This window comes from Sinocyclocheilus grahami, unplaced genomic scaffold, assembly GCF_001515645.1.
Source record: "Sinocyclocheilus grahami isolate Dianchi unplaced genomic scaffold, SAMN03320097.WGS_v1.1 scaffold104.1, whole genome shotgun sequence".
Taxonomy (NCBI): domain Eukaryota; kingdom Metazoa; phylum Chordata; class Actinopteri; order Cypriniformes; family Cyprinidae; genus Sinocyclocheilus; species Sinocyclocheilus grahami.
Genome location: NW_015505283.1, coordinates 1275905 through 1292509, shown reverse-complemented (window position 1 = coordinate 1292509; position 16605 = coordinate 1275905). Strand labels below are relative to the sequence as shown.

The 16605-nt window shown below is 36.7% G+C and overlaps 1 protein-coding gene across 1 annotated transcript in view; it reads right to left on the bottom strand.

The window, feature by feature from the left end:
* Positions 1-16605, bottom strand: part of ptprub (protein tyrosine phosphatase receptor type Ub) — a 253128-nt gene that overhangs the window by 109613 nt on the left and 126910 nt on the right. The window contains exon 3 of the mRNA XM_016276630.1: positions 825-1096. Within this exon, the coding sequence (XP_016132116.1) occupies positions 825-1096 (272 nt within the window). The remainder of the gene's footprint in view (positions 1-824; positions 1097-16605) is intronic.

Sequence of the window (16605 nt, the reverse complement as noted above, 5' to 3'; positions counted from 1 at the left end):
AATGACCCTGTTGGACTAGCTAATGACCAATTTAGACTAGCTTAGACCAACTAATGTCTCACCTGGACCAGCTAGTGACCAGTTTCAACGAACTAATGGCCAGTTTAGACTAGCCTGGAGCAACCAATGACTCACTTGGACTCGCCCGAAGCTGCTTACATGTACAACTGTGGTGCAAGCTACATTAAAGTGATTATTAAGTTTTGAATATGGATATTTTTCTTACAAAAACGCATCGATTCGCTACAGGAGGGCTTTGTTCACCCCCCGGAGCCGTGTGAGACACTTTTTTTTAATGGATGGGTGCTTTTTATTTAACTTATTTTGGACTGATGCATGCAACACCCGCTGAGTGGCATTAAACAGCTTGAAAGATCAAAGACCATTTTTAATATAACTCTGACTGGATTCGTCTGAAAGAAGAAAGTCATATACACCTATGATGACTTGAGGGTGAGTAATTTATGGGCTAATTTTCATTTTTGGGTGAACTAACCCTTTAAGGTTTGGTTTAGACCAGCTGGAAACCAACTACCATGTTCTATAAAACAGCTATAATTTTAAGTGGCATTTTCCAGTAGGGTTACCACGGAACTTTGATCTATACCATGGTATTGACATGTTACTCTCCAAAAGTATTTACCATCATATAGTATCCAGAAACACTGTTTAATCCTTCTATTGGTAAATGAAACATTTGAACACATATGTAATATATAATGAATGTGACATCAATCAATGTCAAAAAGCAAGAATAAATTACAAATGTCCTGTAGTGTGTAATCACTCAGAAAAGACGGTCACTAATTAAAAATGTCGCTCACCTGGTACTCATTTGGCCAGAAAGTGCTGACTGCCAGTTCCACCTGGTGCCACTGTCGTCCACGCGAGCCAGAGACATTCCACACGGGAATGCCAAGCGGCCCACCATTGACCCGCACATAAACCCGCAGCGCCCCCGGGCTGTGGCCGTCTCTGCTGTACAGGAAGTAGCTGAACTGCACGCAGTGCGTGTCGTTTTCACTTAGCGTCTGTAGCAGAAGCTGAGCCCTCTGCCCCGCTGCATGCTGGGAGGAGTTGACCATCATGTAGGAGCCTTGAGGAAGACGACAACACAGCAAGAGGGAAGAATCAGCCAAAGGTCAGTGCCATCACATACAAGCATACACACTCAAATATCAACTAATTAAAGCAAATAGTTTAAAATTTCAAACAGTTCCTCACACAAAGCAATCATATGACTTTAGAAGGTATAGAATATTGTACATGGGTTATATGAAGCATTTTTATACTTTTAAGGTGCTTTTTTTGTCCTCTGTGGAAGTTAAAAGCCATTTTATGTTCTCGTTGTATGGGAAACAATGGTGATCAAAATGCTTCTTTTGTTTTAAGTCTGAAAAAAAGTCATACAGGTTTGGAGTGACATGAGGGTGAGTAAATGATGAGAGAATTTTCATTGCTGTCACTCTGACTGTGTTCGGTCATTAAATATAGTATAAAACTATACTATAGAGAACTGAAGGTAAGAACATGAAATATTCTCGGAAAAGAAAACATTTCATATCTTTGTGTGGCTACAAACATTTGTGGAGAGCTTTAGTGCATATTAGAAAGAATGTTTCTGCTTAAAGAAACAGGCACATACACACTAAACTCAGAGAGAATAATAGAGACTGAGGGGGAAATAAAAATCCAGCTTCTCTGCGGAGCATATCTGCTGTATTACAGCCTCCTCAGAAACTTCTGTGTAGTTTTCCCGTTCCTACTTTTCAAAAGCCCTTGTTTGTCTATTTGTCTCTTTCCACAGAGTATCTCTCCCTTCAGTGAGTTCACAAAGGATGACAATTTTGGCATTACTCTCTCAATACCGAGCACAGAGAGAGAGAGAGAGACAACACACAGCGCGGAATACTAAAATGTATTTTATGCTCTTTTTAGCCTCGAGGCTCTCTGTCTCTGCAGAGTGTGACAATTGCAAAATTTCTCTGTATAAAGACAGAAATTTGTGAGATGTTGATATAGCAACAGGCACAAATACTCAAAACAGACATATTCATGGCTGATTCTTCAATTAGGGGAACCTTTCTGTTCCCTAGGACGAATTTTAAACATTCTAGATATCCTAACAATGAAAATAAAAAGAATTTAAAAAAGAATTTTTTTAAATTCTAGATTTCAATTATATATAATCATAATATATATTTTTAATTGTCTCACTTTAAATAATTACATTTTTCCATTTAGGTTCTATATAGACATGTTAATTACATCTACATAATACATGTGTACAAAGGAAATCACTTTTTTTCCAAGAACATACATAGAAAATATATACACTACTGTAAAAATTGGGGTCAGCAAGATATTTTTTTAAATATAAAATTTTAAATAAATTTAACAATTTTAAAAATATAAAATTCTTGGTTTAATGCATTAAGGATGCATTCAATTGACTGACAATCAAAACATTTATAATGTTACAAAAGATTTATATTTCAAATAATTGCTATTCTTTTTAATATTTTTATTAATTAAAGAATTCCCCAAAATTATTAAAAAATAAATAAATCACAAAAACTTTCCACAAAAATATTAAGCAACACAGCTGTCTTCAACATTGATAATAATAATAATAATAATAATAATAAAAGTGTTTCTTCAGCATCAAACCATCATATTATTATGAATTCTGAAGGATATGTGACACTGAAGACTGGAGTAATGGCTGCTGAAAATTCAGCTTTGTCATCACAGGAATAAATAAAATTTTAAAATATATTAAAAATAGTTATTTTACAGGAATAAATTACAAAATATATGAAAATACAAAACAGTTATTTTAAATGGCCATGTTCCACAATATTACATTTTTTTTACTGTATTTTTGATCCAATAATTGCAACCTTGGTGAGCATCAGAAACTTCTCTCAAAATCTTCTTCACCAAACGTTAAACAGTAGTGTATATATACTGTATTACTTGTCATGAACAAAGTCAATTATCAGATTATGTAATAATGAATAAGTTCAAGGAAGTTTCATTTCTCAAGATTTTATATAGTCAAGCATGCTCTTAATTGAACAATCTCTCATACAAGTGCACAAGAGAACATTCGGCTTGCTTGTTATTAATCAGCATGACGTGCCGTTTACGCACAGAGGACAGTGGGACGGTGGGGTTAGGGGCTCCATCTGCAAGGTGAGGCTGAGTGAATAATTACAGATGAACCATTTATATACATACACAAGAGAAAGAACCTTTAACCATAGTTATCCCTAATCAGGACATGCCAACCTAAACACCCTTCAAGTGTTCGTCTGCTTACCGAACAAAACCCCGCCTTCACTCTATCCCAAGGTCTTTGTGTTGATTTGCTCGAAAAATACGAGACAGGACCAGACTGTCATTGTTGCCTTGGTATCAAAGGAGTTTTTATATGGTCTGACAGAGCTCACAGAGAAGCGGAAAAAAAACCTTCATGAAAAGAAAAAACTACTTCTTGAGATTAAGGTTAACACATATGAATTATAGTACCTAGCAAAATAAGAGACCTTACAGTCAAGTTGAAATGTAATGACATCTGACATGCAGAAATCAGCTAGTCAGTGGCATTGTGAAGAGCTCTTGTGAAGGTTCACCTTCACCATTGTGAAGCTTCTTGATTCTCACCTCATTTCTCTTTCTGAATAATAACAGCTTATGTACTGGCCACAATGAGTGTTTGACCATTTAAGCGCCACTAAAAAAGTATGAATGCCATTGTATTAAATATCAAATCAGATGGCATTTATTTCAAATGATGTAAGAACATATTTCAAGTCAAATTTGCCACAGAAATATATGTTTGTTTAATCTAAATTCATGTACACACAAACCTTAAGAAACTTGGAAAAGGATCCTAACTAATAGCTAATGGCTTTATGGAACCAAGCCCTCTCCAAAGTACCCTATTCTTAGGACAGCCCGTGATTTATGTTTCTCCGGGTGTACATGCGTGTGAAAAGCCCTGCTCTCTCAAGGCATTCTGGTTAATTCGATTTCCACAAGGCTTCTTCATATTGCACTCCAGAGACATCTGAAGAGCACATCACAAGGAAGAAACGAAAGATGGAAAAGAAGGGTAGACGGCTAAATCTGCAGATAAAGAGTGCTTTAGAGCTGTATTAAACATGCACCTCAACCCACAGAGGGGCTGTTGAGGGTCACTGTAAGCAAGGAATCGTGAAGTTCATGAGGTACTGTTGATTTTCTCAAGCCCATGAAGGTAAAGCTGTTGACTTTGATGAAATGGCTAATTAAAGCCCTCGATACTGATGTCGCTAAATTAGATGGGCAGATATATGGAAAATAGATATTAGGGATGTACAATATACGAGTGGCAATAATAAGGCTAGCTAATAAATAATCTGTCAAGCCGATGCTGGAAGCAAATACTATTAGAGCTTTTTATCTAATTTGAACAGTAAATCTATTATTTTTTACTGCTTTGACTGCTGGTATCACATCTGCAATTGGTCAAATAAACAGATAGCCCCTCCTCAAACTCATCAACTCAAAGTTGCTTGTCATCAGGATAAAATTAACAGAGTAAAATGCTACAAATGATTACATTTCCATGCACTGAAGAATATGGTTCTTTCCAGGGATTTGCTGACAATAGTATGCTGTTTTCTTTAATGTGCTAGTCACACAGAATGTGTTTTTGCATTTAAAACCATAAGATGCAAGACTTGGAGATGCATTATTTTACAAATTGAACTTGAGCACCGCATCTGTAAATCGCTGCAATTCACAGCTAAAGACTCAAGACATGAGCATTCAAACAGATCCGACTATCGCATATTTACATAGACAAAAATGGAAAATCATATGGAACAACCCATAAGACGTTTGAGGGATTGCACTAATTTCTAACACACCCTTCTTTCTGATAAAGTTTAAAATTGATAACGCTTTTTTACAACAGTTCAATGAACAAGTAAATATTGAGTAACATACATTTTAACGCACCACCACTGAAAGTTTTCCAAATAAATCCCCAACAACACTGCTGTGCATCTATAGGTGCAACACGTGGTAGGTTTGTTCCCGACTGAATCTGAGCTTTTGAAAAAAAATCGATTCAATGAATGATTCAGTGACTCACTCACAAGGATAGTTGCTCGTTTTGTTTCTGAATGAATCTGCAGGTGCTTGTCAAATGGAAGGACACGTCCTTGCAATGCTGCATATCTAGGCTGCCAAATCATAAAGTTTTGTTGAAGGATGTTTTCATTTAGCATCCTTCATTTTGAAGGAGTATTGTGTATCCTTCGCATCCTTCAATTGCCCACAATCCTTTGCACAGATTTCCAATTCTGAAAATAAATCAACACTGAGCTTAATCAGTTTCATTGTCTTATGCAAGACAAAAACATATTTTCGTGGTAATGCATTATGTTTTCTTTTATTCTGTTGTAAATTAATCACATAATGCTAAACTGTGAAATATAAACCACTGGGAGACCACAGACAGTTTTCATTACCTTTACTGCATTAATAAAAAGTCAGATAATACCAAAATGTTCTAAATAAAGCATTCTTCCAATTATATTTTTAATAGTATATTTGTACCGTGACCGCAGGGGTGGAAACATTTATGATAGCCATTTGTCTCATTTTAGCGTTTCATGCACTCACTAGGATGCATCCTTCCATTTAAAGCACCCAGTGTTTTTAACTAGTCTTTAGGTTGAATGATTCAATGATTCCCTTATGGGTTCAGTCACTTGCTGCCACCTACTGGCCTAACGATATCACTAATTCACACACTGACAGCCTGTCAGTCTGGCTATCAATCTGCTAAAATGTCTTCATCTATATAGGTGCAGCCCTAACAGAAATGTACATGAATCAAAACCAGACAGATAGATATGTATACACATGCATTCACAGTCTGTTATTACAGTGCATCCAGCACATCCAAAAAAGCTTAGACTAAAACAGTGGAAAACACATGGTGACATTTGAGAGCTCACTCCAGAACTCTCTCAAGGAGACGCTGATTGAATTCACAGTGGAGAGTCTGTGCTTCATCATATCATAGTGAATCTGAGCCCAAACAACCGAGCTGACCATATATCTCAGCCAGAGGCCCCAGAACCCATCTGAGTACACTGGCACCCTGTCCATCTCTTTCTTACAGGTGGGAGGGGGGTACAGAACACAATATATTGGCGCTGACATTTTGCTTCTCGCTATCTACTTCTCCTGCCTCAGATCAGAATCCAATATCCCAGAGCCAGCCTGAAACCTCAGAAAGCCAGGGCAGCTGCTACAATTTCTCCCAGAGGACTAGAATGTTGATTGTACAATATTTAATTTCCCTTAAACCGTGAGCATTAAGGGAATATTTCAGGATAATAACAAGCTTTATCGACAGCATCTGTGGCACACAGAAAATCAATTTGGCTTGTCCCTTAGTTTGTAAAAACAACAAAAAATGTGTTTACAGTAGGGGGCTTAACAATAAGGGGCAAGTGTACCAAAGAAGAAATGTGAAGCTAATATTTTCTTCGTATCCTTGCTTGGATATCATGTGAAAGTGACCAGGTTTAAATGGTCATGTGATGAGATGACTGGGTATAAATCTGGACTAAATACTGAACTAAATGTGGTCCTTTTCATTTTTTATGATTATTATATATGGCTATAATTTTGAAATGGTGTGATAATTGTTTCAGGTGCCAGGCTTTTTTGGAAAAATGCTGGATTTTGACATCAAGATTTCAAAAGCGTGTGACTTGAAAGGGCTTAAAGATAGAGCTCTACTGTAAATTAGAAAAATGTTGGGCATGACCGAAAGTTTATGTGGGATGTAAATATACTCATCTAATTTGCATATTATGACGTCATCAGGGGGTGGCCATCTTGAATGTCATAATATTCAGGAAATAATAGATAATGAATTGATGGGGTATTTTTGTCTTTTTATCCTCATTCCAAATGATCAGAAAAGAGGAATCCAACAATAAAACAGGAGAAAGTACTAAATTATTACTATATTACTATACTATATAGTAGCAAAACGCATGTGAACAGTAGCCTACTTTTTGATCAGTTCATCAGTAATATTCAGGAAATAATAGATATTGCCCTGCCACCCCCATCCCCGTTGGGCAAAGGATCGAAATGATCACTTGTTTGTGCTTCGTGAACACTCTCGCCTTTTACGGCGGCACCATTGAGCTGCAAAGATGTACCGGGAGAAGCGCGATTATTAGATGACCGATTGTCATTTCCAAAAGGCAAATATTCCCCTTCAGAGTCAAAATCGGCGAATAACATATGCAACACATCCTCACGGTACAACTTTTTATTAGCCATTTGGCGATTTTCTCTCACAAATCTCACAGCTTACCCGAACTGCTTCCGCATCAATGACACGATAGCTCACTTGCTCTGCTCTTTCCTCGAGCACTTTGAATAGGAACGTGACGTAATTTTGGTCTAGAATCGAAGTACTACATGTCTGCCATCTAGTGGTAGGGAATACAAATGAGTATTACACCATATTAGGAACTACAGTCTATTTGATTAAATATGACATCTTGTCGCAATTTTGCGACTTTGGCGCTTAGAGGGTTAACTTTATAGCATCAATAACAAATCTAATTCCCACCAAAAATAACTAAATAAATAATGCAACAAATAAATAATAAACATAACAATAACAATAATAAAAAACAACAGAAATTCTAAATAGAAAACAATTAGAAACGTGTGTTTATTTTTTATTATATATTTACAATTTATTTATTTATTATTACATAGTATATAAGTATATAACACTTGTTGGCAAAACATTTAGTGTAAGAAAATACTCAAATGTATAAGCTGCTTAAAATAAAATAAAATATAAAATGTCTATGTACCGTTTTAAGCCTAATTTGTGTAGACTTTCTGGAAATAAATATTCCATATACAAAACAAAAAATAAAATAAAGGACTACCTAGTTTGGGATTAAATGTGTAAATTCTCTGGAAATAAAACAATCCAAAAACACACACAAAAAAGTAACACAATAAAACGTAACGAAATGTAATCAAATAAAAATAAAATTCAGATTTATACCGATTTTAAATGGTTGTCAAGGCAAAAATACTTACAGCCTCTACCAACCTAGGTATGTGACCTCCTGTAATTTCATTATAAATCCTCACCCATGTGCATATCATGCGGATTCAACAGTTCAGAGAAACACAATTTTAAACCCATAATATTTCAGAGAATTTTGCTCTCAAAAACCCTACTAATAACAACAGATATTACAAACACCTCATGATCAGGTTTTTGTCCCACTGAGTTTATTACTACCATTAAGCTCCTTCGACCTAAAACTCACAAACTGTATCCTGTTTACTGCCAAATGCAGGTACTAAAATAAAGGTATTGACCTCAGCTGAAAACATGAGAAAAACTAATTCAAGCTGAGGTAATCTGATTTATAAAATGATCTCTGTGAGAAATGTTCAGTGTAGCCGTAATTAAGTAAACCAATTCTGTCTTATCGCTCCAAAAGTAAATGTTTCTGGTGATTGTTCAAAGGTTAATTGTGTTACAAAACTACTCTCAAGAGCAGTCAATAAAATGCTCTTGTAAAGATTCTTCCACAGTTCACAGTAATTTGTGGCATTCATAAAACATTTCCACAGTGTTGTAACTAAGTCTAGGGAATCGTAAGCAGTAATGGATCAAGCTCCTTGTTTTATTAGAGACAGACAGCATACATCATTCTGTGCATTAGAGATCATACATATTCAATGAGATCCTTGAAAATGACCCAAAGTTTTATTACCTAGCATGACTCTAGGTTAGCAATTCTTCTGTGTAAAACTGAGTCATCCTAATCACTGTCAGTCAGCGTCAAGTCCGAGAGAGCCTCATCCTCTTTCTCTGTTATGAATGATGAACTTCTAACCTTCAACGTCTATTTTTCTCCCTCAACTTTTACTTTTTTTTTTTTATGGATTGCGTGAATTGCATTAGCATTGGAATGATAACAGATACAATGTCAGACATAAAAAACAACACACAAGGGAAATTAAGCATTAAAGGGGTCATATGATGCTTTTTTAAAGATCATTATTTTGTGTATTTGGTGTAACAGAATATGTTGACATGCTTTAATGTTCAAAAAACACATTATTTTTCAAATACTGTACATTATTGTAGGTCCTCTATGTCCCGCCTCTCTCAAACGCTTAGTTTTCTACAAAGTCCCTCCTTCCGACAAGCGCAGTCTGCTCTGATTGGCCAGCTGACCCAGTGCATTGTGATTGGCTGAACACCGCAAGCACTCGTCAGAAATGTAACGCCCCTTACCATAATCGCGAGCTTCGTCATTAGTCATTAGTTTTACCATCAGTTCAAGCCCGAAAGGGGAACAGACACAGTAATGATGCAGTACACAAGCCGCGGTTAAGACAGCTGACTCTACTGTGATGTGACGCTGTCTCTCTCTCACTCTCTCTCTCACACACACACACACCCACGATGCGCAAAACAGTCAATAGCAAATACTTAAACTAATAACAAAACAGTAGCTGATTCAGAAGCGCCAGATTGTCATAGCAAAGTCAGAATTACCTCCTCTCCTAGGTTCACGAAACGGTCGTCCATAAAATGCATTGCTGTTCTGTTGTAAGCAATCTTAAAGATTCCTAAATGCATCTACTTTCGGAAGGCCAAATAAAGTGCTTTTGCACTGAAACACACAGCGTCTCCCTGACATGGCTCCATCAACACTAACTGCGGTTACTGAAACCACGCCTTCTTTCTTTGCGTGCACATTTGGCCGGCATTATGCAAATATTCCCACATAGTGACCTAGATATGTGGGGGCGTGTTAGAACGAGCCTTTTTAGGGGGGCGTGGCAGAGTCTTAACTTTGATAAAGAATATCTCTTTGGTTTTGAGACTTCAGTCTTTGCAACTTCAGGGATCTTATCTATGCACAATCAGCTTGTAACACTCCAAAGAGAAAGGAAAACTTGAAATCGCATCATATGACCCCTTTAAGTACTGTACCAAAACAAGAGTTTTTTTTTTTTAGCCTCGTGTACTTTTAGAGAATTTTAACCGCCAACCCGTCCAAGAAGAGCAAAGAACCTTCTGCTGAACCGTTCAATAAGGTAAAACGTCCCCTTTGCCTTTTTGATATTTACACTGACAGTCTTCACCGGTTAACCTTTGACTATTCACCTCATCGTAAAGCCACCGTTACACACCGGCACAGACATACTGCTCACATAAACCTGAAATATCAAACATAAGGTGACCTTTGGTGAATTATGCCTCCAAGGCTAGTGAAATCTGATAAAGTCCCATCTATTCGCTGCTAACCCTCCCAAGGGCGCGGGAACATACATAACGAGATTTGGAGTGATTGAGCCCATCGTCATTCAAACGGTGTGCCGCAGGAAAACAGCCACTCGCCCGCTAATCGAGATACTATCACCGAGACAACAGGAGGAGAGAAGGGAGAGAGTGAGTCAAGAAAAGACCAAGGACAGCGCTGAGGTGGACGAGAGAAAGGCTGAAAGATGCAATCACAAAAAGTTGCCGTGGACTCCAAAGTTGCAGCCTGAAACAGTCAAAGGAATGAGAGAAAAAATAGGAAGGCAGGGCAGATAAAGGTGAAATGAAAAACAATAAGATTATTAGAAACAGAAAAGAAGAGATGCAAAGTCTGAGAAACAGGGACAGGCACCTGCTACTTTGCATGAATAAGGTAGATATGCAAATAGTCAGTCAAAAGACTTCAAACCATCAAAATTCTGTCTCACCCAGGAGGTCAAACTAAATATTATACGAGATGTTTTGGCTATTCATTTTATATAAGCTTTGCACATTGTGCAACCCAAAATTTGGGTGCATGTCTGTGTACAGTTTAAAGCCTAATTTGTGCCTAATTTGACTTTCTGGAAATAAATATTCCATAAACAAACAAACCAAAAAAAAAAAAAAAAAAAGAATCTGATAATTAGTTTAAGCAATCTATTGGCCTACTGAGAAAACATTGTCTTTCTGATGTCCCTCGAGTTTAATCTGAGAACAAAAAAAAAAAAAAAAAAAGGACTAGCTAGTTTGGGATCGAATATGTGTAAATTTTCTGGAATATAAACATTCCATAAACACAAAAAAGTAACAATAAAATGTTATAAAATGCAATAAAATAAAAAAATACATAAGATAACTAAGGACTAGCTAGTTTGGGGTCAATTTTGTGTACATTTTCTGGAAATAAACAATCCCAAAACCCAAAAAGTAACAATAAAATGTAACAATGAAATGTAAAAATAAAATATTTGTTCCCTGTGACGAGAGGGGCGGGGCTGAGAGCCGTGGGAACGGAGCGAGGCCGGTGGAGTAATTGCTAATGCGCGCCACCTGCGCCACTCACCGGTCTCGAGTCTCACGGAGGAGCTCCGGAAGGATAAAAGTAGGAGTGACAACAGTGAGACGAGAGAGGACCAGGCCTGGAGTTTATTTTGTGTTTTGGTTTTGTTTGTGCGCGACAGTCGTCCGCGAGGGGCTGTCGCGCTATTTTGTGCTTGTCTATTTTATTAAAGTTTGTTTAAATGTCCGCCGGTTCCCGCCTCCTTCTTCCCGAACTATGAACTTTGCTACATTCCCCTTCCAGCAATAATTTGGATAGCATGGTTCAATTGTTGAGTTTACATGCAATCAACACAATACTTTGTAAAAACATGAAAACATAAAGAAAACACATGAAGAAGACAATAATCTGTCACTGGAGCAGTATACTAAGATACAAAAGCTAAATGGTACCTTCTTCTGGTCTTTGTACCTTATTTACCCATAAACGGTACGTATTAGTATCGAAGTATACATATTCTTGAAAGGGTTTTTGTGTGTAGAGATAAAACTAGGTAGATACACACAATTAATGTGTTTAAAACTAGCTACATATCAAGCTAGGATAATTTATTATTAGATAAGTGCGGGGTTTGCGTATTTAACAACTTTTAAAAATCATGGGATACCAAAGTGCAGCATATTCACAGAAAGTGGCACAGTCCACTTTTTGTTTTCCTGTTTCTCAGAACTTTTAAGAGCATTTTTCTTTTCTCCATTTGACCCCATCAGCGGGGCTTTGTTCGCCTCTGACATCAAGAGGCTTCAAAGGCGTGTTTGAGAATAAAAAGAGAGGTGAAGGGGTGCAGTGCTGAATATAGTCGAATCAATAGGTCCTCTTCCCACTTCAATTTTAGAAGCAGTCATGCTCGCATCTCTCTTCCTAAAATAGTTTTTTTTAAAAGACTCCTGTCCTTATAGCCTCGATGCTCATTTCATCCCATGTCTCTCAGCCTTTCTCAAAAGGTCAGCTGAAATTTAAGGCATTCTGCCTTGGCCTTCTTTTTCACACACACATAAAAGTGGGAATGCTTTTTGAACGCAGACAGCAAAGGAAGGCCAGGTTATGCTGTCTGACATCATACCGCTTGCCTCAACCTATGACAGAAAGATACAAGGTGTACAAACAGATAAACCAATTAGTCAAGATACAGTATATTCTCTAAAGTGATGGATGTGTTGTCTTTTGAATCATTCCCTGTCCTTTTTCTTCTGTATTTTTGAACAAAAGCGAAAAAAGATTAAAATTGCAACTATCACAGCAGTGAAATCCTTCATCGTCCATATTCTGTTCCTAAAAAAAATCATAAAGATTACGTCTCATGTCATTTCCATGCAGCTGACATTCACTGATGTCTTCCCCCTAAAGACACAATTACTGTGCGCGAATGTGTGCTGGAATTAACACACACAAATTAATATTTCATCTCAAATGAATATTTTAAACCCTGTTGTGTAATCACATTCCTTCATCATTTCATGACAAACAGTGCATTAAAAAACACAACACATTAAAAAAATAACAAGTATAGTGGTGACTATTACTCACAATTACTGTCTCTAACATATTAGTAAAAGTTTTATAGCATAACTACGACAACAAAAAAGCATTCAAAATAAAAATTTTAGTTTAGTTAAATTTAATTTGTTAAATATGAATCAAAATGCGCAGAATGCATATTACCCAACAATATCAATTTCAGCTTTAAAAAACAGTCCATGCAAAGCGCTGTTTATGCATCATAAACTGATTTGACATCATGTGCATCAAAATTTATTAGTGATCACAATGCAAGTAACCCCACTAATATGTTCCATCATAAATTTCATTAAATGACGCCTTTCTGTCATCAAATTAAATGTCTCATTAGTTAAATGGGGAAACATTTAATTAGCATTCATTAATCGGCTAAGTTTTCGTATCGAAATGCAATTAGCACAGGTATTTTTAATGTAGTGGTACACCGAGCATGAAAATATGAGAAAGCCATTTCTTGGAATGACCCCAATAGACCAAATATGAAATTCATTAATCACTAGCGATACAATTCCAGACGATTTATGTCACACGCAATTTGTAACAAACTCTGTCTTCACAACAAACCTCAATTCCCTCCTCTCATGGACTTGTAAAAACATGTAAAAAGAAATCTGTGACCTAAGGCTGTTTTTGGCTATTTCAAGGAAAAACGCAGCCGGTTACACAGAAGCCAATTCTAAATGCTTTTATTAATATTATCAAATGGTATCTATTTCAGAAGTAGAGTATGCGTTTCGCATTACAACTGCCTCGAGTGTATAAGGCAGGAACGCACACAGCATGTGTAGTAATAAAAAAAGACCTAAAAGCTGCTGTTAACGGTGTGAAACCTTCTCAGTTGCAAAAATCAATTTTCTTTCTCTACCGTGAAAGTCAGCGTATCGCCTGTGACAGGAATTTTACTCCTGGGTGTGACACCAAAGTGTGACCTAATCTCTACTCATCCTTCCCATCACTCTGTCTCTCTCTCGCTCTCTCTGCTCAATTCTTTAGATCACTTAATGTCCACACACCTGCCCTGTGCTCTAGTTTGTTAATATTTACATTTCTTGATACCTTGTCTTGCTACTGTCAGCTTATCTTGTCTCTTCCTGTTCCTTTTGTATTTATTTTGGATGAAGATTTTGGGGGAGTTTGTTCGTTCAACTCCCAAAACATAAGTGAGCTGCTATGTAAGCTATTTACCTCATTCCTGCAACAATTCTGCTGAGATCCCTCCACCAACTCAGTTATAAATAACTAGATTAATGGGTGGGTAGAGATGGGTAGGCTGCGGCTGCCAACATTAACACACTGTTAATGAGATTAATGAAATGTGTTTAATGCCATTAAACGTATTTAATGCTGGAAAGGCATTTAACTAATTGCCATTACAATAATCACATACAGTTATTACATTATTTTCTGTTGTGTTTGCCATTTGAATGATCAAAATGATAAAATTATTCCCATCTTTAACTGTTCCCTTTTTCAACTTCAAGTGGACAACATCCTTGTAAATAAGGAACTTGGTCTTAAGCAAAAATTACATTTTAAAATTATATTTGATAACTATAATATTCACTAACTAACAAACTAACCAAATAAATAACATTATATTTAATAAGTATTTCAGTATACATACTAAAAAAATAAATAGTGGAGAATATCCGTAAATAAGAATCGTATCCTTAAGTGACTTAAAGCTAAAATAATAAATTAATTTTGTGAATAAATATTAATTTCATTATTTATATATTTACTTATTGAGTGATTAATTGCCTGGTCAAATGAAGCTAAAATAATACATTACTGTGCCTATTTAAATACATTAACAGATGAATGAATGAATGAATGAATGAATGAATGAATGGCAGTATACTTGTAAATAAGGATCTTGTTCTTAACAAGACTTGCCTGGTCAAATAATGCTGAAATAATTAATTACATTTTATAATTATATTAGATAAACTATCATTATGGATGGATGGATAAAACAATGCTCAGTATTAATACTTGTATAAACACCAAAAGTAAGAAAAAAATGGATTTGATGACTTTGAAGGAAAGACACTACATGGTTTAAATCTCCATGTAAGAATCAAATTATATTGTCTAAATAAAGTAAAAAAACAAACAAAACAAAACAAAAAAAATACTGTTTCTTCTGTTGTGGACTTTATATTGTGGATAACTTTTTCCTTTGTGAAAAATTCTCAGTTTATCTAACTGTTATCCTATTGTAAATGATTGAAAAATAATTGATTACTATTTGTCCTATTATATAACCAGGCAAACATCTTAGAGCAAATTTGAAATGTGTTTGGCACTGTTTTCCTTTATTAAACTATTATTAAGCAGAAGAATATTAAAAATGAATTTCCTGCTTGACAACAAGCAATGACAGAATGAATACTTGACTTGAAAAGTATCACCTCAAAGGGAGTCAACTGAAATCCGTATATTCCCAATTCAGCCCCTCGGTTCCTCTGGAGACAAACAAGACCTCCTTAACCAAACAACAAGCTGCTTCACAGGTGGAGCCACTGGCAGCGCTCCAGCTCTTTAACTGGCAATGAGAGGGGTGGGCCGCAATTACCCCGGCCTCTCAGGGGACGAGAAAACACATACAGAGCTCCAGGTGAGGTGGAGAAAGAGAGGGAAACTTCTCCGAAAGGCTAGAGGAGAAAGAAACAGAGTGAGGGAAGACAAAAAAATAAAAATAACATCCACGATAAGGAGTAAATAACAGCTGAAGCGTGGCTGGACCGAGTGTAACCAGTGCCCTCTGGAGCTGGGAGGAGATAAGCCCATATCAGGAGACGCTGCCTCTATGGTCGCTGTCGCCAAAGGCGCTGGGGAAAAACATGCTTCGCTGAAACGGTCTATACGCGGTGACCTTTCAAAACGTCCTCCAGCCAGCCTGCGTTCGAGGGGAGGGGGACAGATGCGAGGCTGCTGTGTACAACCCACAGTCCACACCCTGTCTGAGGGACATAAGTGTTTTTGTACGTTCCCAGTCCCTGCATTCAATTACCAAATGACCTCCTTTATCAGATCTAATGAAAGAAGCAGAAAGCTGAACGAAAAGTCATACAGAACAACAGAATGTTTTCTTTTTCAATGTTAAAATATATTTTTTGTATACCAATTTAATCTGCAAAGAAATTACTTTGCCTGTTTTTGCTTCAGTCAATACCAATACCAGTAAAATTCCATGGTTCTCTGTACCGATTTCAGTACCATAAGAAAACCTATTTTATTTTAATATTTAACTATTTGAAAATAAAAGTATTTCTGTCATGACAACTCTCTGAGAGTTTAGCACGGTAATATACATGACCATGTTAATGTGTTTGGTCTTGGCGGAGTAGATCTTCTACGCTGCTGCTGCTGTGGCAGAGAAAGTACCGAGACTTGCTACTGCCAATACATCCACAGACATGCTGCTGTGAGCATGTAGGAAATAATGCTGCTCCACATATAACATATATGAAATAACCCCTGTGTATAACATTCATGAAATCACCACATACCAGATCCATACAGGTGGAGCTGGGGAAGGTGGAGGGTTTCTGATGCGCACTGCAACTGCTACAGCAAGCACTAGCCAAGTATTTAAATGTTGAACAGCAAGCTCATTGGCTGCTGATGCAAAAAGAAACCA